This window comes from Glycine max, chromosome 4 (assembly GCF_000004515.6).
Source record: "Glycine max cultivar Williams 82 chromosome 4, Glycine_max_v4.0, whole genome shotgun sequence".
Classification (NCBI taxonomy): domain Eukaryota; kingdom Viridiplantae; phylum Streptophyta; class Magnoliopsida; order Fabales; family Fabaceae; genus Glycine; species Glycine max.
Window position 1 is genome coordinate 49306846 of NC_016091.4, and position 17179 is coordinate 49324024.

Genomic DNA, 17179 nt, shown 5'->3' on the forward strand with positions numbered 1-17179 from the left:
TTTAGAAGTGAATATTGAGTAAATAAAAAATTTGAAAGAAATAATATACATTAATAATGATTAATGATTGGATTTGGAGCATTAGACAAAGTCAACTTGGCTTGGCCGCCAGCCTTGACTTATACTCTATTTGATTCTTCAAAACTATGCATGCAGGCCATGCCCAAGCCTGAGATTGCCAAGATCGCCACACTCTGTCACTACCCAAACTCTCAGATTTTATATTACTATCTCTACTCTCCATCTTTTTTATTTATCTTTAGTACATAACTAATTAATGAGAAACATCTTATTGGGTCAATGGCAAAAGGGATGAAAACTTAAATTAAACTATCGGGTGAGTTTAGTTGTGTATATATATATATATATATATATATATATATATATATAAATTAAAATAAAAAGATAAAGACATGGGGATCCACTTTAATTTCTTAAAAAATTTCTTGGTTTTTTTCTCTTTTCTTCTCTAACCAAACAAAGGGTAAAACACTTATACTTAACTGACCATAAAGAAAGAAAAAAAAGAGTCAATGATAAAAAATGGTCCTTCTTTCGATCTTTATTCTTCTTTTTTTCTAGTGATCCAAAGATAAGATAAGAAGAAGAAAAAAACTGAAAGGCAATCACCAGTACTATGATATCCCTCCTCTCGAAGGGTCTCTCAAGCAGAAAACAGGAACCGATTCCATCACAGGACCAAACTTACAGTGTGGTATCCGTTGCATCATTCAGTAATACACTTTGTAACATGACATGATGACTCTAGCCAAGTTGAAAGGGCCTTAAAATTAACTTAACATGAAATTAACTAGTTTTGCTACCCAGTGGCTCACAAATTTTTTGAGAACCTTTGGACACGCACCATGGTCCTCTACAAAACATGAACCTAGCAGGGAAAACGTATGCAACCAAGGTCAACACTACCTAATATCAACGCCAAAGACAAAAGCCATCAGCCTATTATTACCTATATATAAATGAAGTGCGAGGAGCCTAAAAAAAAAGTGGGAGGATAAAGGTAACTGCATGTAAAAAGTAATTAATCTTTGACAATTTAGATGAAATTAATTTAAATATTAAATATTAAATATTAAAGTTAACTTCACTCATCATTCTCTTGCTCCCTCGCACCTCATAACTTTACTCTCTGCATCTCTCTCTTTTTTTTCCCTTTAACTACATAGACAAAAAATAAGAAATCCACTAAACAAATTTTTTGTTGTTCGGAGTTTAGACTTTATACACTATACAGCCTCCCCCTATAGAATTTTCCGGTACACTGCTTTCCAAGTTATGAGTAACTACCAGCTTCTTGTTTAGTCTTTTTGGATAATAAATAAATCGTGTTATCCCTTAGCCATAAAATAGATACCCAAAAAAAGGGTATGCTTACTTTTATTCTATTGCTAGATACCACAAACAATAATAACGAATGATGAATAAATTTTCATGGCTTCACATCACACCAGCGACCGGGAGGTTTCGTTTACGAACAAAAAGCCAATAAAAAATTAATATTAAAACATCAATGTTTTTTCTTTTTTATAATTATGAAATGAGTTCTCTCAATTTTCTAGAACCTTCATCCATCGGTATCCATGGTTGATAGCCAATTTACCCACCGCGAGGTTTCGTCTACGAATCAAAAATAAAATAAAATTTCTACCTTTCAATTTTTCTAGAGAATGAAAACAAGCCATAAAATTGAGAAAGTGAAGTCAGTGGCGTAGAGTGCGTAGATCCAATCAGAAGAACTTGGTTTCCTGATATACCCACCCACCAAACACACTCAATTCCCACGTGCCCAACTCATCCTTGGTGCGGACGAAGAATCAAATCAAACGCCATCGTTCAATTCAATCCCTCACACATGCATCAAAATTAAATTACCTTCTTAACGAAATAAATTCAAAATCTTAAAATTCACATCAATAAATGTGTTTAGCCAATTAACTGTATTCACAGAAAAAAAAAAGTGTTTAACTGTTTTAGGGTTGAGACTGGTCAGAATAAAAGCCTATTGGCACTGTTGCACGTCGTCCTCTTACAACAGAAAACATTCTGGTCACAAAAAAAAAAGAAAATTGCCCTAGTCACTCCACCAGATCTTCGGAACCAAACCTAATAGCGATTTTCATATGAAATCTTCTGCTCCAAGCCCAACTCCAACGACTGCACGCACAAAAAAAATTTAAATTTTACGAAATGCAAATAACACCCCATCCAAAAAATATTGCTACAACTTCCTCCACCGGAGAATACCACGAAGCTTGCTATAAATATCAAAATCCAAGAAACAAATCCATTGTGGCAGTGACACATTATGGACAACAACATTAACACACACAAAAAGCATAGCAAATCATGCAACAAAATCCAAGGACAACAAGGTCTACGATAAAAAACATGTTTCCCACGCATAGACATACATAAGTGACACATTTTGGCTCCAAAATTCTTGAACAATTAAGTTTGGTGACCCATTCTCTCTGCTTGAAACATTGACTCAGCCATAGCCATGGCCATAGAAAATTACTAACATGAAAGCTTATAAGATACAACGTTGCACACGATGTTGAACCAAGCAAGAATGCCATCACCAAGCTCACGACTCGGAAGAAGAATTTGCGCTAGCAATACGCAACGCGCAAGTTAGCCTCTACTGGCCCCATCAACTAACTACATTACATAACAACATATGAACACACTCAAGATAATGCCGAGACTTCTCTCTCTCTCTCTCTAGTCTTACTCTGTTGTCACCCTTTTCCTTGTTCCCTCTCTAAAAAATTTCCTAAATTAAAACATCACCGTCCTATGTTTCAATTTTTTTTTTGTGTCCAGCCCCACATAATACAAATTACATTGCAATTTGTCTAACAAAAAAAAAATGTTTACGTTTCTCTTCTGAACTACTCTCTCTCTCTCTCGCACACTGAGAGATCCCTCTTTTTCTTCTTCTCTGCTCATTCGATCTTCTCGATCAGGTTCTCCGACATTCTCGCGCCCAATTCTTTAACTTTCTTCGACCCTTTTCGCGTGTCTCTCCACGAAATTCGGCCTCGCCCTTTCGCTTCTTTGGTTGCTCTGTTTCTCGGAATTTCAATTCGGGATTAGGGTTTAGAAGGTGTCTCGCGCGTTTGGCCTCGGGGGTGTAATTTTCCTTTCTGGGGTTCTACAAGTTGGGATTTTAACATCATTCGCGGCTTCAATTTAATGCGGGTATCGTGATTTGTTCCTGCAGCGCGAACCATGATTATTAAGCGGAATTTGAAATCCCAAATGCCGAGTCTGAAACGGGTCAAACTCGGTGACTCGGTGGGCGAGGATGATGAGTATTCTTATGCTCGTAAGAAGAGAAAGACCAACAGTTACTACCCTTTGAACCTTCTCGGCGACGTGGCCGCCGGCGTGATTCCGGTGAGTTTTCACGGGCTGCTCGGCGCCGGCGTGGCGGAGAAGAGGTTCTCTGCGTCGTGGTGCAACGGAGTGGAATCGAACGCGAAAAACGACATCGTGGAAGTGAAGAAGAAGAACGAGGTTCAGCGGCCACCTCTGGTTAGGACTTCAAGGGGGAGAGTTCAGGTTCTCCCTTCGCGGTTCAATGATTCGGTTATTGATAATTGGAGGAAGGAGAGCAAGAGTAGTGGTGGTTTGCGTGATTGTGATTACGACGAAGAATTTGAATGCAAGAAGGAGAAGTTCAGCTTCAAGGCACCCAAGGTTTGCAATAATCAGAAGAAAGGAAAAAGCGAGGAGAAAACGGGTTCTAAGGCTCGTAAGTACTCGGCATTGTGTAATGGTTTTGGGAGGAGCAAGTGTTCGAGTTTTCGTGGTGATGGTGCATTGGCCTTGAGGCGCGGTGGGGTGGCAGTTGAAGAGGATGAGAGGAGAAGTTTTTTGGAGGTGGAAGAGGTTGGTTTGATGGGTTTGAAGGAGAAAAGAAATGGGTTGTTTGGGCCAGAAGATTTTTATGCAGGTGATATAGTGTGGGCCAAAGCTGGGAGAAAGGAACCTTTTTGGCCAGCCATTGTTATTGATCCTATGACTCAGGCACCCGAGTTAGTTCTCAGGTCTTGTATAGCCGATGCAGCTTGTGTAATGTTTTTAGGGTATGCGGGGAATGAGAATCAAAGGGTATGTATCATGTAATGTATTGTAATGCGTGACTATTATGAATAATTACTTCCTATATGGAGAACACTTGTTGTGTATTTATTGTGGTTTTTGTGATTCGGGCAGGACTATGCATGGGTGAAGCATGGGATGATTTTTCCATTTATGGATTATGTGGACAGGTGTGGAGTTGTTGTAGGTTGTTTGTTTACATTGTGTGAAACTACCACCACTTGGTGTTTCTTTGTCGAAGGATTTTTTGCTTACTAGGCGTGATGTTTGTTGGTTTAGGTTTCAGGGGCAGTCTGAGTTGAGTTACTATAATCCTTCTGACTTCCAAATGGCAATAGAGGAGGCATTTTTGGCCGAGAGGGGTTTCACAGAGAAGTTGATAGCAGATATAAATACAGCAGCTACTAACAATGGTTATGATGATTCTATTCTGAAAGCCTTTCAGGAGGTCAGTGGTACAAACCAATATGCAGGATATCATTTTCTGAACCAGGTAAATCAACTACAGTGCTTCTTTTTCTTCTTTTGCCAACCATTTGGGGAACTGCGTAGCTGATTGGCTGTTAAAATTCTGGTGCATCATATTTAGGGGACACTTGGGGAAAGCTAATGCTATCTCCATCCCTATATAAAAACTCTTTTAACTATTTCACTAGACTTAGGAAAGTTGGTTAATGTAGTTTATAGCATTAAATCTGTTAACAATTTGTATTATTTTTTCAAAATTGCCCTTTGATTATTTGACTTATGATCTCGCTCTTTCGGCTTAATTGCTTTCCACCCAATTATTTGTCATTTTCTGCAATCCTCACAAGAGAGAAAGAGTTTATCTTATTAATTTATAACATTTATTGTTTATTGATTACGGTACAAAAATTGTAACGTAATTAACGGTATTTTGATAAATAAATAAATAAATAAAAACAATTAATGCAAGAGACAATTTGAAGGTCTTATAAAAAGGGACAAAAAAATTTCTCAAAAAAAGTCTTATATGCCGACATACTTTTTTATATGCTTTAATTATGTAATTATCACTCTGTATAAGTGAGGAATGGTGCCAAAGTTTAATGGTTCATTGATTTGAATTTCCGTTACAGGATTTATTTGATAAGAAAGAAACACGGCCCTGTGAAGCCTGTGGGTTGAGCCTTCCTTACAAGATGTTAAAGAAAACAAAAGATTCAAGTCCTGGTGGCCAATTCCTATGTAAAACATGTGCTAGGGTTTGTATATCTTGCCTTTTTCTTCTAACAGATTAGATTTAAGTCTGGAACAAAAGCATTATAATTGAAGTTCTGCATTTGTTTAGAATTTTTTCAGTCTTCAAATCATTTGCTTTTGCAGTTAACAAAATCAAAACATTATTGTGGCATATGCAAGAAGGTTTGGAATCATTCAGATAGTGGAAGTTGGGTAAGTTAGTTTAGTCCTGTTAACTAATTAAGGTTATTCTTTGCTGCTCAAAGACTCTCATTGCTTTGTATTGTAGTATTATTTTTTTTTACCTTTGTGAATGTCTCCCCCAAATTAGGTGCGCTGCGATGGATGCAAAGTGTGGGTGCATGCAGAATGTGACAAAATTTGTAGCAACCTTTTCAAGGTATATCCATTACTTGATATCTTAATATTGTCACTTGTTGGCATTTGCATAAAGTGACTTTTTTTTTTTTTTTTTGCTGATTGGTGTATTCTGTTTTTTGTAGAATCTTGAAGGCACTGATTATTACTGCCCTACTTGCAAAGCCAAGTTTGATTTTGAGTTATCTGATTCAGAAAAACCACAGCCAAAAGTCAAGTAAGTTTGTTATTGTCCTTTTATTTAAGTCCTCCTGCCCTGGCTTTGTGACATAACCTAATGATTTCATTTAAAGTTCTCACGAAGCCTATCTATTGTGATTCAAGTTCATATACTAATTTAGAATATTTCTATGTGGTAAGAGGAATGCTAACAAAACACTTTTTCTTATTGGGTAAAAGTTTATGTTAGACCCATTAGTAAATCATGTGGGTCCCACTCACTATTTAGTGGGACCCACGTGAAACTTGTCCAATAATAAGGAGAGTGTCAAAGAAATTGTTGTAGCACTTCAGAAAAAAATGTTTAGATTATTTATTATTTCTAACTGTAGTGGATACTTTGGTACAGGTGGAGCAAAAACAATGGGCAGCTAGTGCTTCCAAATAGGGTCACTGTTCTCTGCAATGGTGTTGAAGGCATATATTTTCCAAGCCTTCATTTGTAAGCACAAAGTCCTTCCGAAGAATTTGACATAAAAAATTTCTCTGTTGTGACTATCATAGTTTTATTAACTTGTTAATTTTTAAAATTGTCAAGAGTTATTTATTACTTGTAATTAGTCATATTTAAAAGGTGTCATAAGTAGAATATATTAATGCCTTTTTCAAGATTGGCAATTAATACCTATCCGATATAATCTGATTTTGTGATTTTGCTCTTTAGAGGGAGAATGTAACACTAGCTTGTTAATGAGATTCTACTTTCCTAAAAAGGAATGAAACTGTGGTTGGAATTTTTAGGAACATTCCTGCTTATGTTCTTTATTGTAATTCTTTAAGAGTTAATAGTCTTATTAGAAATCATGCCCAAAGAATATTCTCTTTTTCTCTTATAATCCTTGGAAGAATTCCTAATTTTCATCAATGTGTACATTGACTAAATTTCCACCAAAATTTGTGTTAGACAACAATACTTGGCATAGTTTGTTTCACTCATACTTAAGGTGCTAGCACAGCTTTTCTAATATCTAATGTAGCTTAACATTCAAACATCATGTTACAATGTTCCAAATTGGCTGGTGTCATATTGAATGTGCTTTTGTTATTACTTCTAGATTGGAAAATGATTAATGTCTTCTCTCTCTCTCTCTCTCTCTGGTTATGATGTGTGTTCTTCTCTTTCAGAGTTGTGTGCAAGTGTGGGTTTTGCAGGACAGAAAAGCAAGCACTTAGTGAATGGGAACGACACACAGGTTCCAAATTAAGAAATTGGAGAACAAGTATTAGGGTGAAAGATTCTATGCTACCTCTGGAACAATGGGTTTGTATATTACTATTACTTAATTGTGGTTCATAATATTCCCTTGTCTCTTTGTGCTAAAAATATACTAATTATTGGTTAGTATAGTCTATTAAGATTGTTCAAGTGTCTACCCACCCTCTTTTATACATTTAATGTACTTATGGGCTTGTTATGTATAAGTAGAGTACAGTATTCTTGTTTCAATTAGTATTATAATCATTAACTGAAGTTTTCTCCATCTTATGGATTAGTAGGTCTTAGATTTATTTGACAAGGATTTTTGAAGTAGTAGAGGGTAGTATCACTTGGATAACCAGCAGATGTATATTCCATATATAGCCATAGTCTGGTTCCTATTTGGACTGTGTTTGTCTGATTGAGGAACCATCTATACCTATGTACTCAGTACCTCTGGTACTTCATTTTCATTTATATATATATATATATATATTTTTGCCGATAAAAAAAAGATTTATTTGAATTTTATTTCTTCAGTGTCAAAATGCTAATGAAGTCATGATACTGACCTATTGAGAATGAGAATCTGGGAACTCATAATATTATTCTCATTGTATGACATGGGACACTTGGAAGAAGAGTCGGGTTGCTGTTTTATTTTTGGGAGGGGGGTTCTCTGTTCTAAGGCATAACACATGCAACTAATACACTACTATTTGACTTCTCAGATGCTGCAGTTGGCAGAATTTCATGCTACTGCTCAGGTTCCCACCAAACCTAAGAAACCTTCTCTGAAAGAAAGAAAGCATAAGTTGCTTACCTTCTTGCAAGGTGACTTTTACTCATTCTGTTTGCAGACAACTTTTCATTTTGATGAGTTTGCCATATGAAGTTCTCTTAGTGATAGTTGTACTGTAAACTATTTCTCTGACAGAGAAGTATGAACCTGTTCATGCTAAGTGGACTACAGAACGCTGTGCTGTTTGTAGATGGGTTGAAGACTGGGACTACAACAAAATTATCATTTGCAACAGGTAATGTAACAGTTTCAGTTCATTTTTTATTGCATATATTCGGCCAATATTCAACCCATAAAGAGATAGGGATTTGAACAAGATGCTGCATGTTTCTACAGATCTTGTAGCCAATAATGATTTAACTCAGATTTAATTTTTGTCTGTATTTTGAAATATCATTTAGAGCAAAAGTACCTCTAGTGCATTTGACAAGAATATGCTCCTCACTTGATGATTTCAATTATATTTACTTTTTGCCATTCTGACTATTCAATGTTACAGCTTTGTCATTGATGCATATGAAGCTATATTTTTGGGGTTACTCTATGTTGTATTGCAATTAAATCACAAATAAATTATATATGTTACAGATGTCAAATAGCAGTTCATCAAGAATGCTATGGAGCAAGAAATGTCCGAGATTTTACATCTTGGGTTTGTAAAGCTTGCGAAAGACCTGACATCAAGCGGGAGTGTTGTCTTTGTCCTGTAAAAGGTATGTCTTTGACAAAATTTCAAATGTTTGGTATATAAAGTGATCATCTTTTTTTTTCCAGGTATGATGTAGACTCGCCTCTCTGTGATATCTATTTTTTGGAACTGTTCTGCCTGATTTTTTAACCTTGTATGTTCATATAAATCAATTTACTCTTCTTGGCTGAGAATATTTTTGCCCCTTTACTATGAGTTTAATTCAATCCACTATATGTGTAAAACTGTTTCACATTTATCACCCCATTATGTAAGGTTTATTTTTGGAATTGTGCAACTTTATTCTTTTAAAGGCAAATTATGTTTTTAGTCCCCCCAATTGTTGGGGGTTTTGATTTTTAGTCCCCTTAACTTGTTTTTTGACTGGTCTTCGTCCTCAAAGTATTTTTTCCATTATACTGTTCATCCCTGTTGTTTGAGAGCTCAGTTAACTGGTGACAAGTTCTTCTACATGACAAATAAGTATATGCCACGTGTCAAATTCGTTGACACATGATTATAAATCATATTTTTTGTATTATAATAATTTTAAAATTATTGAAAAAATGTTTTTAATTTAATTAGTTTTATTAACTCTCTCTCCTCCACACTAAACCACCATGACCATCACTTAACCCAACGCCGGGGAACCTACCCTCCGAGATTCAAGCCGAGTCACCACCCATCACCACTGCACGTGATCAGATCCAAGGTGGAACGACCACTAACACCAACAAACCTTGTGCACACCAAACCCACCGCCTCATCAACCTTGCACAACCCAGATCTAAGCCACCACCCATCACTACCGCATGCGACTAGATCTGTGGCGGAACCACCACTAATGCCGACGAACCTTGCGCGCACCAAACCCACAACTTCGCACAACCCATATCTGAGCCACCCATTGACAATTTTTTTGTTTTTTGTTTTAAGAAGGATGGGTGTTGAAGTTAAATTTAATTTGGAAATATTTTTAATAATAATAATAATAATAATAATTTTAAACAAAAATTCTATTGTGAGGGAACGTGGTTTAAATAATTTTGTATTGTAGTATGGGTCTAACTTGTTTACCTGGTCTAAGAACATGGTTTGGAGATTCATCCCTTTGGCCTATTTGACAATGTTTTAGCAATTTCCCATCTTTTGATACTTTTGAAGACTGATTCTTTTGGATTCAATCCTTTCAATTTTGCTTATTTGAAGAAAAACTCATTCTGGGTAGTTCTTTTTTGCCCGAGTTGACTTTTGCAGGCAACAAGAATGATAAAAAAAACTTGAAATCTAGCTGCTTCAAGGATCATGGGGGTATTCTGTTCCTTCAAGTGTTGTGTTTGTTGTTTCAGAACTCGGGTTAGGTGATGGTCGTGGTGGTTTGGTGTGGAGGAGAGAGAGTTAATAAAAGAAAACTAATTGAATAAAAAACATTTTTCAATAATTTTAAAATTATTAAAATATAAAAAATATTATTTATAAGCAAAATTAATAAAAGAAAACTAATTAAGCAAAAAACATTTGACATGTGGCACATACTTATTTGCCATGTGGAAAGACATGTCACCAATTAATGGAACTCTCAAATGGCGGAGATGAACAATATAATGGAAAAATACTTTGAGGACGAAGACCAGTCAAACAAAATTTGGGGGACTAAAAACATAATTTTCCCTTCTCTTAATCTATATACAGTATACACATGTTATTCAATTTTACTCATTATGGCTGAGAATCCTCCCTCCCTTTGACTGAGTTATATTTTAATCCATTGTAAGTGTAAAACTTCTTTATACTATCATTTAAAAAGTTTTATTATCATATTCAAAACTTCTTTTGTACTATCATGTTTTGCCATGAACTAAACAAAGTTTTACTATTATCAAGGAGCTCTGCTGACATGTTTCTACCTTGGTTTTGATGACTAGAATATTGTTCGCTTAAACTATTTTTGGACTCCCAGGTGGTGCTTTAAAGCCGACAGATGTTGACACATTGTGGGTTCATGTCACTTGTGCTTGGTTTCGACCTGAAGTCTCTTTTGCTAGTGATGAGAAGATGGAGCCTGCTTTGGGTATTCTAAGTATTCCATCAAATTCTTTTGTAAAGGTACAGTATTTGCTGCTAGAAATTTCCCCTGAAAAGGAATGCTAGTCACCAGGTGAAGTGATTTTATTCTTTGTATATTCCATGCTATCTCAATTGTCAGAGAATTATTTTCACCACTTTAAAAACTAGAAGAATATCTATCTGATTTGATTATTTTGTTCATTGAGTGTGGTATAAAGGACATTATCTAGACTCTGAATTACTTAATATTTTTATCATTTTGTGCAAATCCTAGAAATAGCCTCTTTGTTTGCAAGAGTAAGGCTGTGTTCGTCTACCCTCCCCAAACTCCATTTGGTGGGAGCTTTTTGCATTGGGTTGCCTTTTGATGTCTCTTGGTCCACTACTCTTAACAAATACAATCTAAAAATCTGCATTACTTGAATTTTCAGATTTGTGTTATTTGCAAGCAAATTCATGGTTCGTGTACACAATGTTGCAAGTGTTCTACTTATTTCCATGCCATGTGTGCTTCAAGGGCTGGTTATCGAATGGAGGTGAGGGGTCACTCAGATTAAAGTGGCTTGCTTGATATCTTGTGATTTTAAATTTTCTTTTAATTTTAAGCAAGTTTAATGGCAATTTTCAATTTACTTCCCTGTTTTAATTAAAACAAATATGACTTTATCGTTAATCATTAGTTGATAACTGATTACAATTACTCACCAGTCTCATTCATAGAACATGCATTTTCAATTTGGACTTTAATAAGAACAAAAGACAACATTTTCATGGTATAAGAAGACTGACAAGGATCAGACTATTTATAGGGCCCATTGGCATCAATTAATCCATGTAGCTGAACCATATCTAATGAGATAAGACTTGATTGTTGTTGTATTCTGTTAGACTTCAGAAGCAGGACATGGTACAAGAAGACTAAGATCATACTATTGATGCCCATTGGCTTTAGCTAATCCATGTAGTTGAACCATATCTAGTGAGATAATACTTTATTGTTGTTATATTCTGTTAGACTTCAGAAGGAGGAGAGGACATGGAAAGTGTACATTAGAAGGAATAAAAACAGTTACGTAGTTACAAAAGCTAGATGCTTAGTCAGCAGATATTCTGTTAGTCAGTTGGGTGGTTAAATAGGGTCAATCCTTGTAAAGGAGAATTCTCCTTTTTCATTGAGTGTTCTAATAAGAGAATCATTCACTATCTTCTCTTCTGTGTTTTATTTTCTATTAGGATTCTTGGGTTATAGAGCCCTAACACATTCTTGAATGTTGAATGTTTTATCTGTTGGGATAATTTTATTAAATTTCTCCCCATTAAATGCAGTTGCATTGTTTGGAGAAAAATGGCAAGCAGACAACAAAAATGGTCTCTTATTGTGCTTACCACAGGTATGCAATCCTCAATTATGACTAACAAAATGATTAACCATCCTCTTTTGCCCATTTCTACCATTTTCTTTGTAGATTTTTCTTTTTCCCCAACAATTATCTTTTTGTAATTGCAAAAATATAGGTTTGTCTTAATTTCTCCTTAATCTAAATCTTATTTTCAGCCTTCCATCTTAATCACATCTATTGTTTTTTGCAGGGCTCCCAATCCAGATACAGTTTTGATTATGCAAACCCCTCTTGGGGTCATTTCAACTAAAAGCCTTCTCCAAACTAAGAAAAAAACTGGTTCGAGGTTAATCTCATCTAGCAGAAAAAAGCAAGATGACTCTCCTGTTGATAACACTGAGCATGAGCCATTTTCTGCTGCTAGGTGCCGTATCTTTCAAAGAACAAACCATACCAAAAAGGTAGATTGGAGAAAATTGTTGTTCATGTTGGTGAATGTTTGTAAGCTAGTACTTAAACAACATAGCTATGTCTCTGATATTTTTAATATGTTAATGTTAATTGTCCTGTTTCTATTTCCAGTGAAAGTGTTTTTTGTGTTTAAACACTAAAGATATTCTTAGAACGTGAGTTTGGGCCTAACTCAATCCCAAAAGCTAGCTGATGGGGTGAGAGTTGCTTCCCACTTATATATTCTATTGTGGCCCTATCTCTAGCCAACATGGGACTTGAGTTTTTCTCAACACACCTAGGCACTATTGGGCTTGGTGTGTGGATAATATGGTGGTTGACCCGTTTAATGGATCTAGGATAGGCTCTCATACCATCTTAAAATGTGGATTTGGGTCTAAATCAATCCCAAAAGCTAGCTCATGGGGTGAGAGTTGCCTCCCACTTCTATATTCTATTGTGGCCTTATTTCTAGCCGATGTGGGACTTGAATTTTTCTCAACAGATATATTAGCTTTTAATCTGTGTTACCAATATCTAATGTATTTTGCCAACAACTAATACTGCTTCACCAAAATGTGCTGGATACTGCTATCGCATGGATGCAAACTTGTATGTGGGGCATATCATAAAAATATCATGGTTACTGCTTTTATTGCTTTGGTTTCTTTGTTTCCATGCTCATCTTTTGGACATAATTCTCCACTATTGCCTCAACTTCTAATTTTTATTTCTTCTTTTTGTTAGAGAGCAGCAGATGAAGCCGTTTCTCATCGAGTGAGGGGTCCCTATCATCATCCTTTAGATGCAATAGAGAGTTTAAATACACACAGAGTAAACCTTTTATCTTCTGAAAATTATATTAGATTTCCTTATTCTTTTAACTTGGATTTAAGACTTGAACTGTGTCCCCCTCCTTTCTTTCTCTTCTTTTGCTAATGTATTTTTTCTTGTCTCTTCCCTCAAGCAGGTAGTACATGAACCTCAGGCATTTTCTTCTTTCAGAGAACGCCTATACCACTTGCAGGTAATTCTAATCTTTCTAAGGTGGATTATTTGCTTCAGTGGTCAATTTTCTGACTGTTTTATGGGTACTTTGTATGATTCCAGAGAACCGAAAATGAACGGGTTTGCTTTGGTAGATCAGGCATACATGAATGGGGCCTCTTTGCACGAAGAAATATTCAAGAAGGAGACATGGTATGAATGTTATGCTCAACTATGATAACATTAATAGACCCATAATGTTGGTCAATCAACAACGATTTATATTTTTATTAGTATTATGAGGACCAATGGGGTTTTGGACTACTTGAGCATTTGGAACTTGGAAGTACAGCAGAAGTGATCTATTCTATTCTATTTTGCATAAAATAGAGGCAGATAAAGGGGAACCCTTTCAAGAATCATCATTATGACATCTGTCCTGCAAGGGAATACCCATTTTCAAAGCTGTATTCTTCAGGCTTGTCAACTAGTATTAATATAATATAGTGATTCATTGCAACTAAATATCTTTAGGCCTGTTTGATTTTAGAAAACATTTTGTTTTCACAAATAATTATAAAAATGCCACTTTGCTTTTATTTTGTTTCCTATTTTCATAAATTTTAACAAAATACAATGTAAATAAGATGATGTTTTTGCAATTATTTGTGAAAATAAGGAATGGAAACAGAAAATGTTTTCTAAACCGAAACAGGCCCTTGATAACCTTTGGCTTTCTACATAATTTCATATGGTAGAACATAAAAACCATGGAGAGCAGTTCAAGTAACAGACTCTCTAGCACACTCTTTCTAACGCACTCTACCAGTTGTTAAAATTGATTGAAATCTACAAAATTAGGAGAGAAACTTGTTAAATGAGAAGTGTAACCCGCCCAAATTTGTTATTTCCAATAAATTTTAGCCAATGATAGAATGTAATAGAAAGTGTGTTGCTAGCATTTCTCAAACATGGAATATGTCACGGTATTTGCTGGCTGATAAGGCAATTTCAAAATCATGATAAGCCAGACAAAGTCTGGTCTAATTGTCATCTCCTCACCTGTATTTTTTTTCTCTTTTGGCTGTTTTGGTCCTGAGGATTCTTCCTAGTTCAGATGTTTGGAACATATATCGTCCATTGCTTTCATTATGATTATTCTAACATTAGCAAATGCATGAAATGATTGTTGTTGGATCCCTTACATTTTCTTGAACATTAGCTTTCCATGTACAACCTTTTTCTGTAGCAATAGTGAGCATGATTTTAATCCTAAGCAGGTTCTTGAATATCGTGGTGAACAAGTGAGACGCAGCATTGCAGATTTGAGGGAGGCACGCTATAGATTAGAAGGGAAAGACTGCTACGTGAGTTAATTCCTCTATGTCTGCCTATTAACAGCACACTGGTCATCATATTATTTATATGTTATGTTATCAACCTAAAATGCCCTACTCTTGTCTTTGCAGCTGTTTAAGATTAGTGAAGAAGTGGTGGTAGATGCCACTGATAAAGGGAATATAGCTCGGCTGATTAATCATTCTGTAAGTCAACCTAAACTTGAATTGGCATTTTCTGTACATCACTGTCATCTCGGATTCTCAACACAGGATAGTCATCTTACCTGTTCTCTGGTTCATGTTAATACAGTGTATGCCAAATTGCTATGCAAGGATCATGAGTGTCGGTGATGAGGAGAGCCGGATTGTACTCATCGCTAAGACTAACGTGGCTGCCGGTGATGAGTTAACGTATGTCTCTGTGTGTGTGCACGCGTGCGTGCGCATGTATCAGTATGTGCATGTTCTTTATAGTTGATGCTGGTTGTTTTGGTTTGGGCAGGTATGACTACTTGTTTGATCCTGATGAGCCAGAGGAAAACAAAGTCCCATGCCTATGTAAAGCTCCAAACTGCCGGAAATTCATGAATTAGGAAGGATTATACAAATAAATGAACACCAGATGACTAGTATTGTTTCTTCTCCGCAAGGAGCACTAACCCCCCATCCCCTCTTCTGCAGGGAAGCTCACAGTTACACCAAAGCTGTATTTTTTATCAAACCAAAAGAAGAGAAAACAAAGTAGGGAGAAAAAAAAAGGCATAGTTTAGTGTTTTTCTTTTACCCTTTTGATTTCCTTTAGACATTCATCGAATTTTAATAAAAACCTAGATTTGGTAGCTTTTGGCTCTTGGCGTCTCTGTAAATGTATCACCTTACATTTTACTCATTTTCTTCTACTTAATGTCAACCGATTTCTTCCCTTCATGTACTTTTCCGATGATCTACCAATCTAATTGTATTGAAAGATAGTAATAAAAAACGTGTTGCACCCAGATGATGTACATTTGATTTAAAAGTAGTGTTTCATCCATCTACGATGTTTCTCCTAATAATATTAGTATTTTATATAAAATAAAAGTCATTTAATATTTTAAAAACATACAAAGTTTCTTATACTGTTTTATTTGATAATCAATAAAATATTAGTGGAGGATTTAAAATTGTTCAATAAATTTTTAATTGTTGGATACGTTAGTGTGATCCTTTGAATGAAATTTCGTCCTTAAAAGCTCTCGAGTGTTTTTTTTTTTTAGGTAAACTGCAGATATTCAATGGAGAAGTTGTTTATATAACTTAATTAATTTAAGAGAGTAATATTTGAAAGACAAAATTAACAGTTTATTCAAAACGTTTTACCTTTTTTAGTTTTTACTTAAATCCATGCTATCACCATTACTTTCACATGAAATAACTTTCAGAAAAAGTTGTCTTAAACTATGTGTTCACCTCGTATTAAAGGTAATAGTTTGTCTATTCAAATTAAAGCAAATAAATAAATTACAAATTATAATATAAGTTAAGGAGTTTCTTTTTTTTCATTATCATTATGGCCTTGCAGAACCCTAGCTATTGTAAAGGCTTTTGAGCGTGAAATGCAAGAGGATACAACATGAAACATCGGTTAACATGTTTGTTTCACAAGGCTTATCCAACACAATCTGACCGTATAATAATAATCATAAAGTAAAGCCTTATTTATAACAATGGATGGTTAAAGCTTAGAACTATTTTTATTTACAAGGTAAATTTCAAAGAAACAAATGACAAGAGCATGAAGATAGATTGGTGTCCCAGTACGAAGAAATTACCTGATTATTGTTTATCCTAGGATCAACCCAAAGTGATGTGAAGTTGTTGGAGAAGAGGTGCAAAGTTAGATGAGATCTGTGTCACTCTGCTAACACAATACACTTCAGTGTACTCAGTACTGTGTCCCATGTTTACTGTTTTGTTTTCTTGTCAGTTTTGTATATTACTTATCATATGCTTGACACGTTTTTCTTTTAATTCTCTAATATTAATTATAATTCCATGAGCAACGGTGGAGGGCGGACTTGGAAATTTTCTGTGACGCAATACATTAAACAAAGTTTTGAATGATACTTTAGCGATACTTTTTTTATTGATATTTTAATGATAACTTGAATGTAGCATTTTTCAATCTCTTCTTGTGCACTTAGGTGGTGAGGTGATTTGACCTTTTTGTTTCAATTTGATGTTTGTTTGAAGGCTTTTCAAAATCACTATAGATATATATTTTTTAATAAATCTGATATATTTTTTACTTATCAAATGCTTAAGAAAAAATGGACAGCTCAATTGTCGATTTATTAAAATTAGTTTATTCATCGCTAAATCACAAAATCGTTGCCG

General features: G+C 35.2%; 1 protein-coding gene and 1 long non-coding RNA gene across 2 annotated transcripts; one reads left to right on the forward strand and one right to left on the reverse strand.

Moving 5' to 3' along the window:
- Positions 1 to 2004: 2004 nt before the first annotated feature.
- On the reverse strand, positions 2005 to 16941 carry LOC121174809 (uncharacterized). The gene is made up of 2 exons (XR_005891214.1): positions 16615 to 16941; positions 2005 to 2175 (listed from the first exon to the last, which is right to left on the reverse strand). It is a non-coding gene; the product is annotated as an uncharacterized lncRNA (long non-coding RNA).
- Positions 2555 to 15730, forward strand: LOC100808761 (histone-lysine N-methyltransferase ATX4). Its single transcript, XM_006578847.4, has 23 exons — positions 2555 to 4140; positions 4246 to 4301; positions 4411 to 4624; positions 5232 to 5357; positions 5479 to 5547; positions 5666 to 5734; positions 5838 to 5929; positions 6281 to 6373; positions 7057 to 7192; positions 7861 to 7963; positions 8067 to 8166; positions 8520 to 8644; positions 10580 to 10725; positions 11118 to 11222; positions 12013 to 12077; positions 12277 to 12487; positions 13224 to 13310; positions 13447 to 13503; positions 13587 to 13676; positions 14744 to 14830; positions 14933 to 15007; positions 15114 to 15214; positions 15306 to 15730. The coding sequence occupies exons 1-23, from the start codon at positions 3256 to 3258 to the stop codon at positions 15394 to 15396; spliced, it is 3183 nt and encodes a 1060-aa protein (XP_006578910.1). The 5' UTR covers positions 2555 to 3255; the 3' UTR covers positions 15397 to 15730.
- Positions 16942 to 17179: the final 238 nt, after the last annotated feature.

Coding starts and splice junctions, on each gene's coding strand:
- LOC100808761 (XM_006578847.4), top strand. CDS start 3,256: ATGATTATTAAGCGGAATTTGAAATCCCAAATGCCGAGTCTGAAACGG. Junction 5,735..5,837: donor TTTGTAGCAACCTTTTCAAG/GTATATCCATTA, acceptor TGTTTTTTGTAG/AATCTTGAAGGCACTGATTA. Junction 10,726..11,117: donor CATCAAATTCTTTTGTAAAG/GTACAGTATTTG, acceptor TTGAATTTTCAG/ATTTGTGTTATTTGCAAGCA.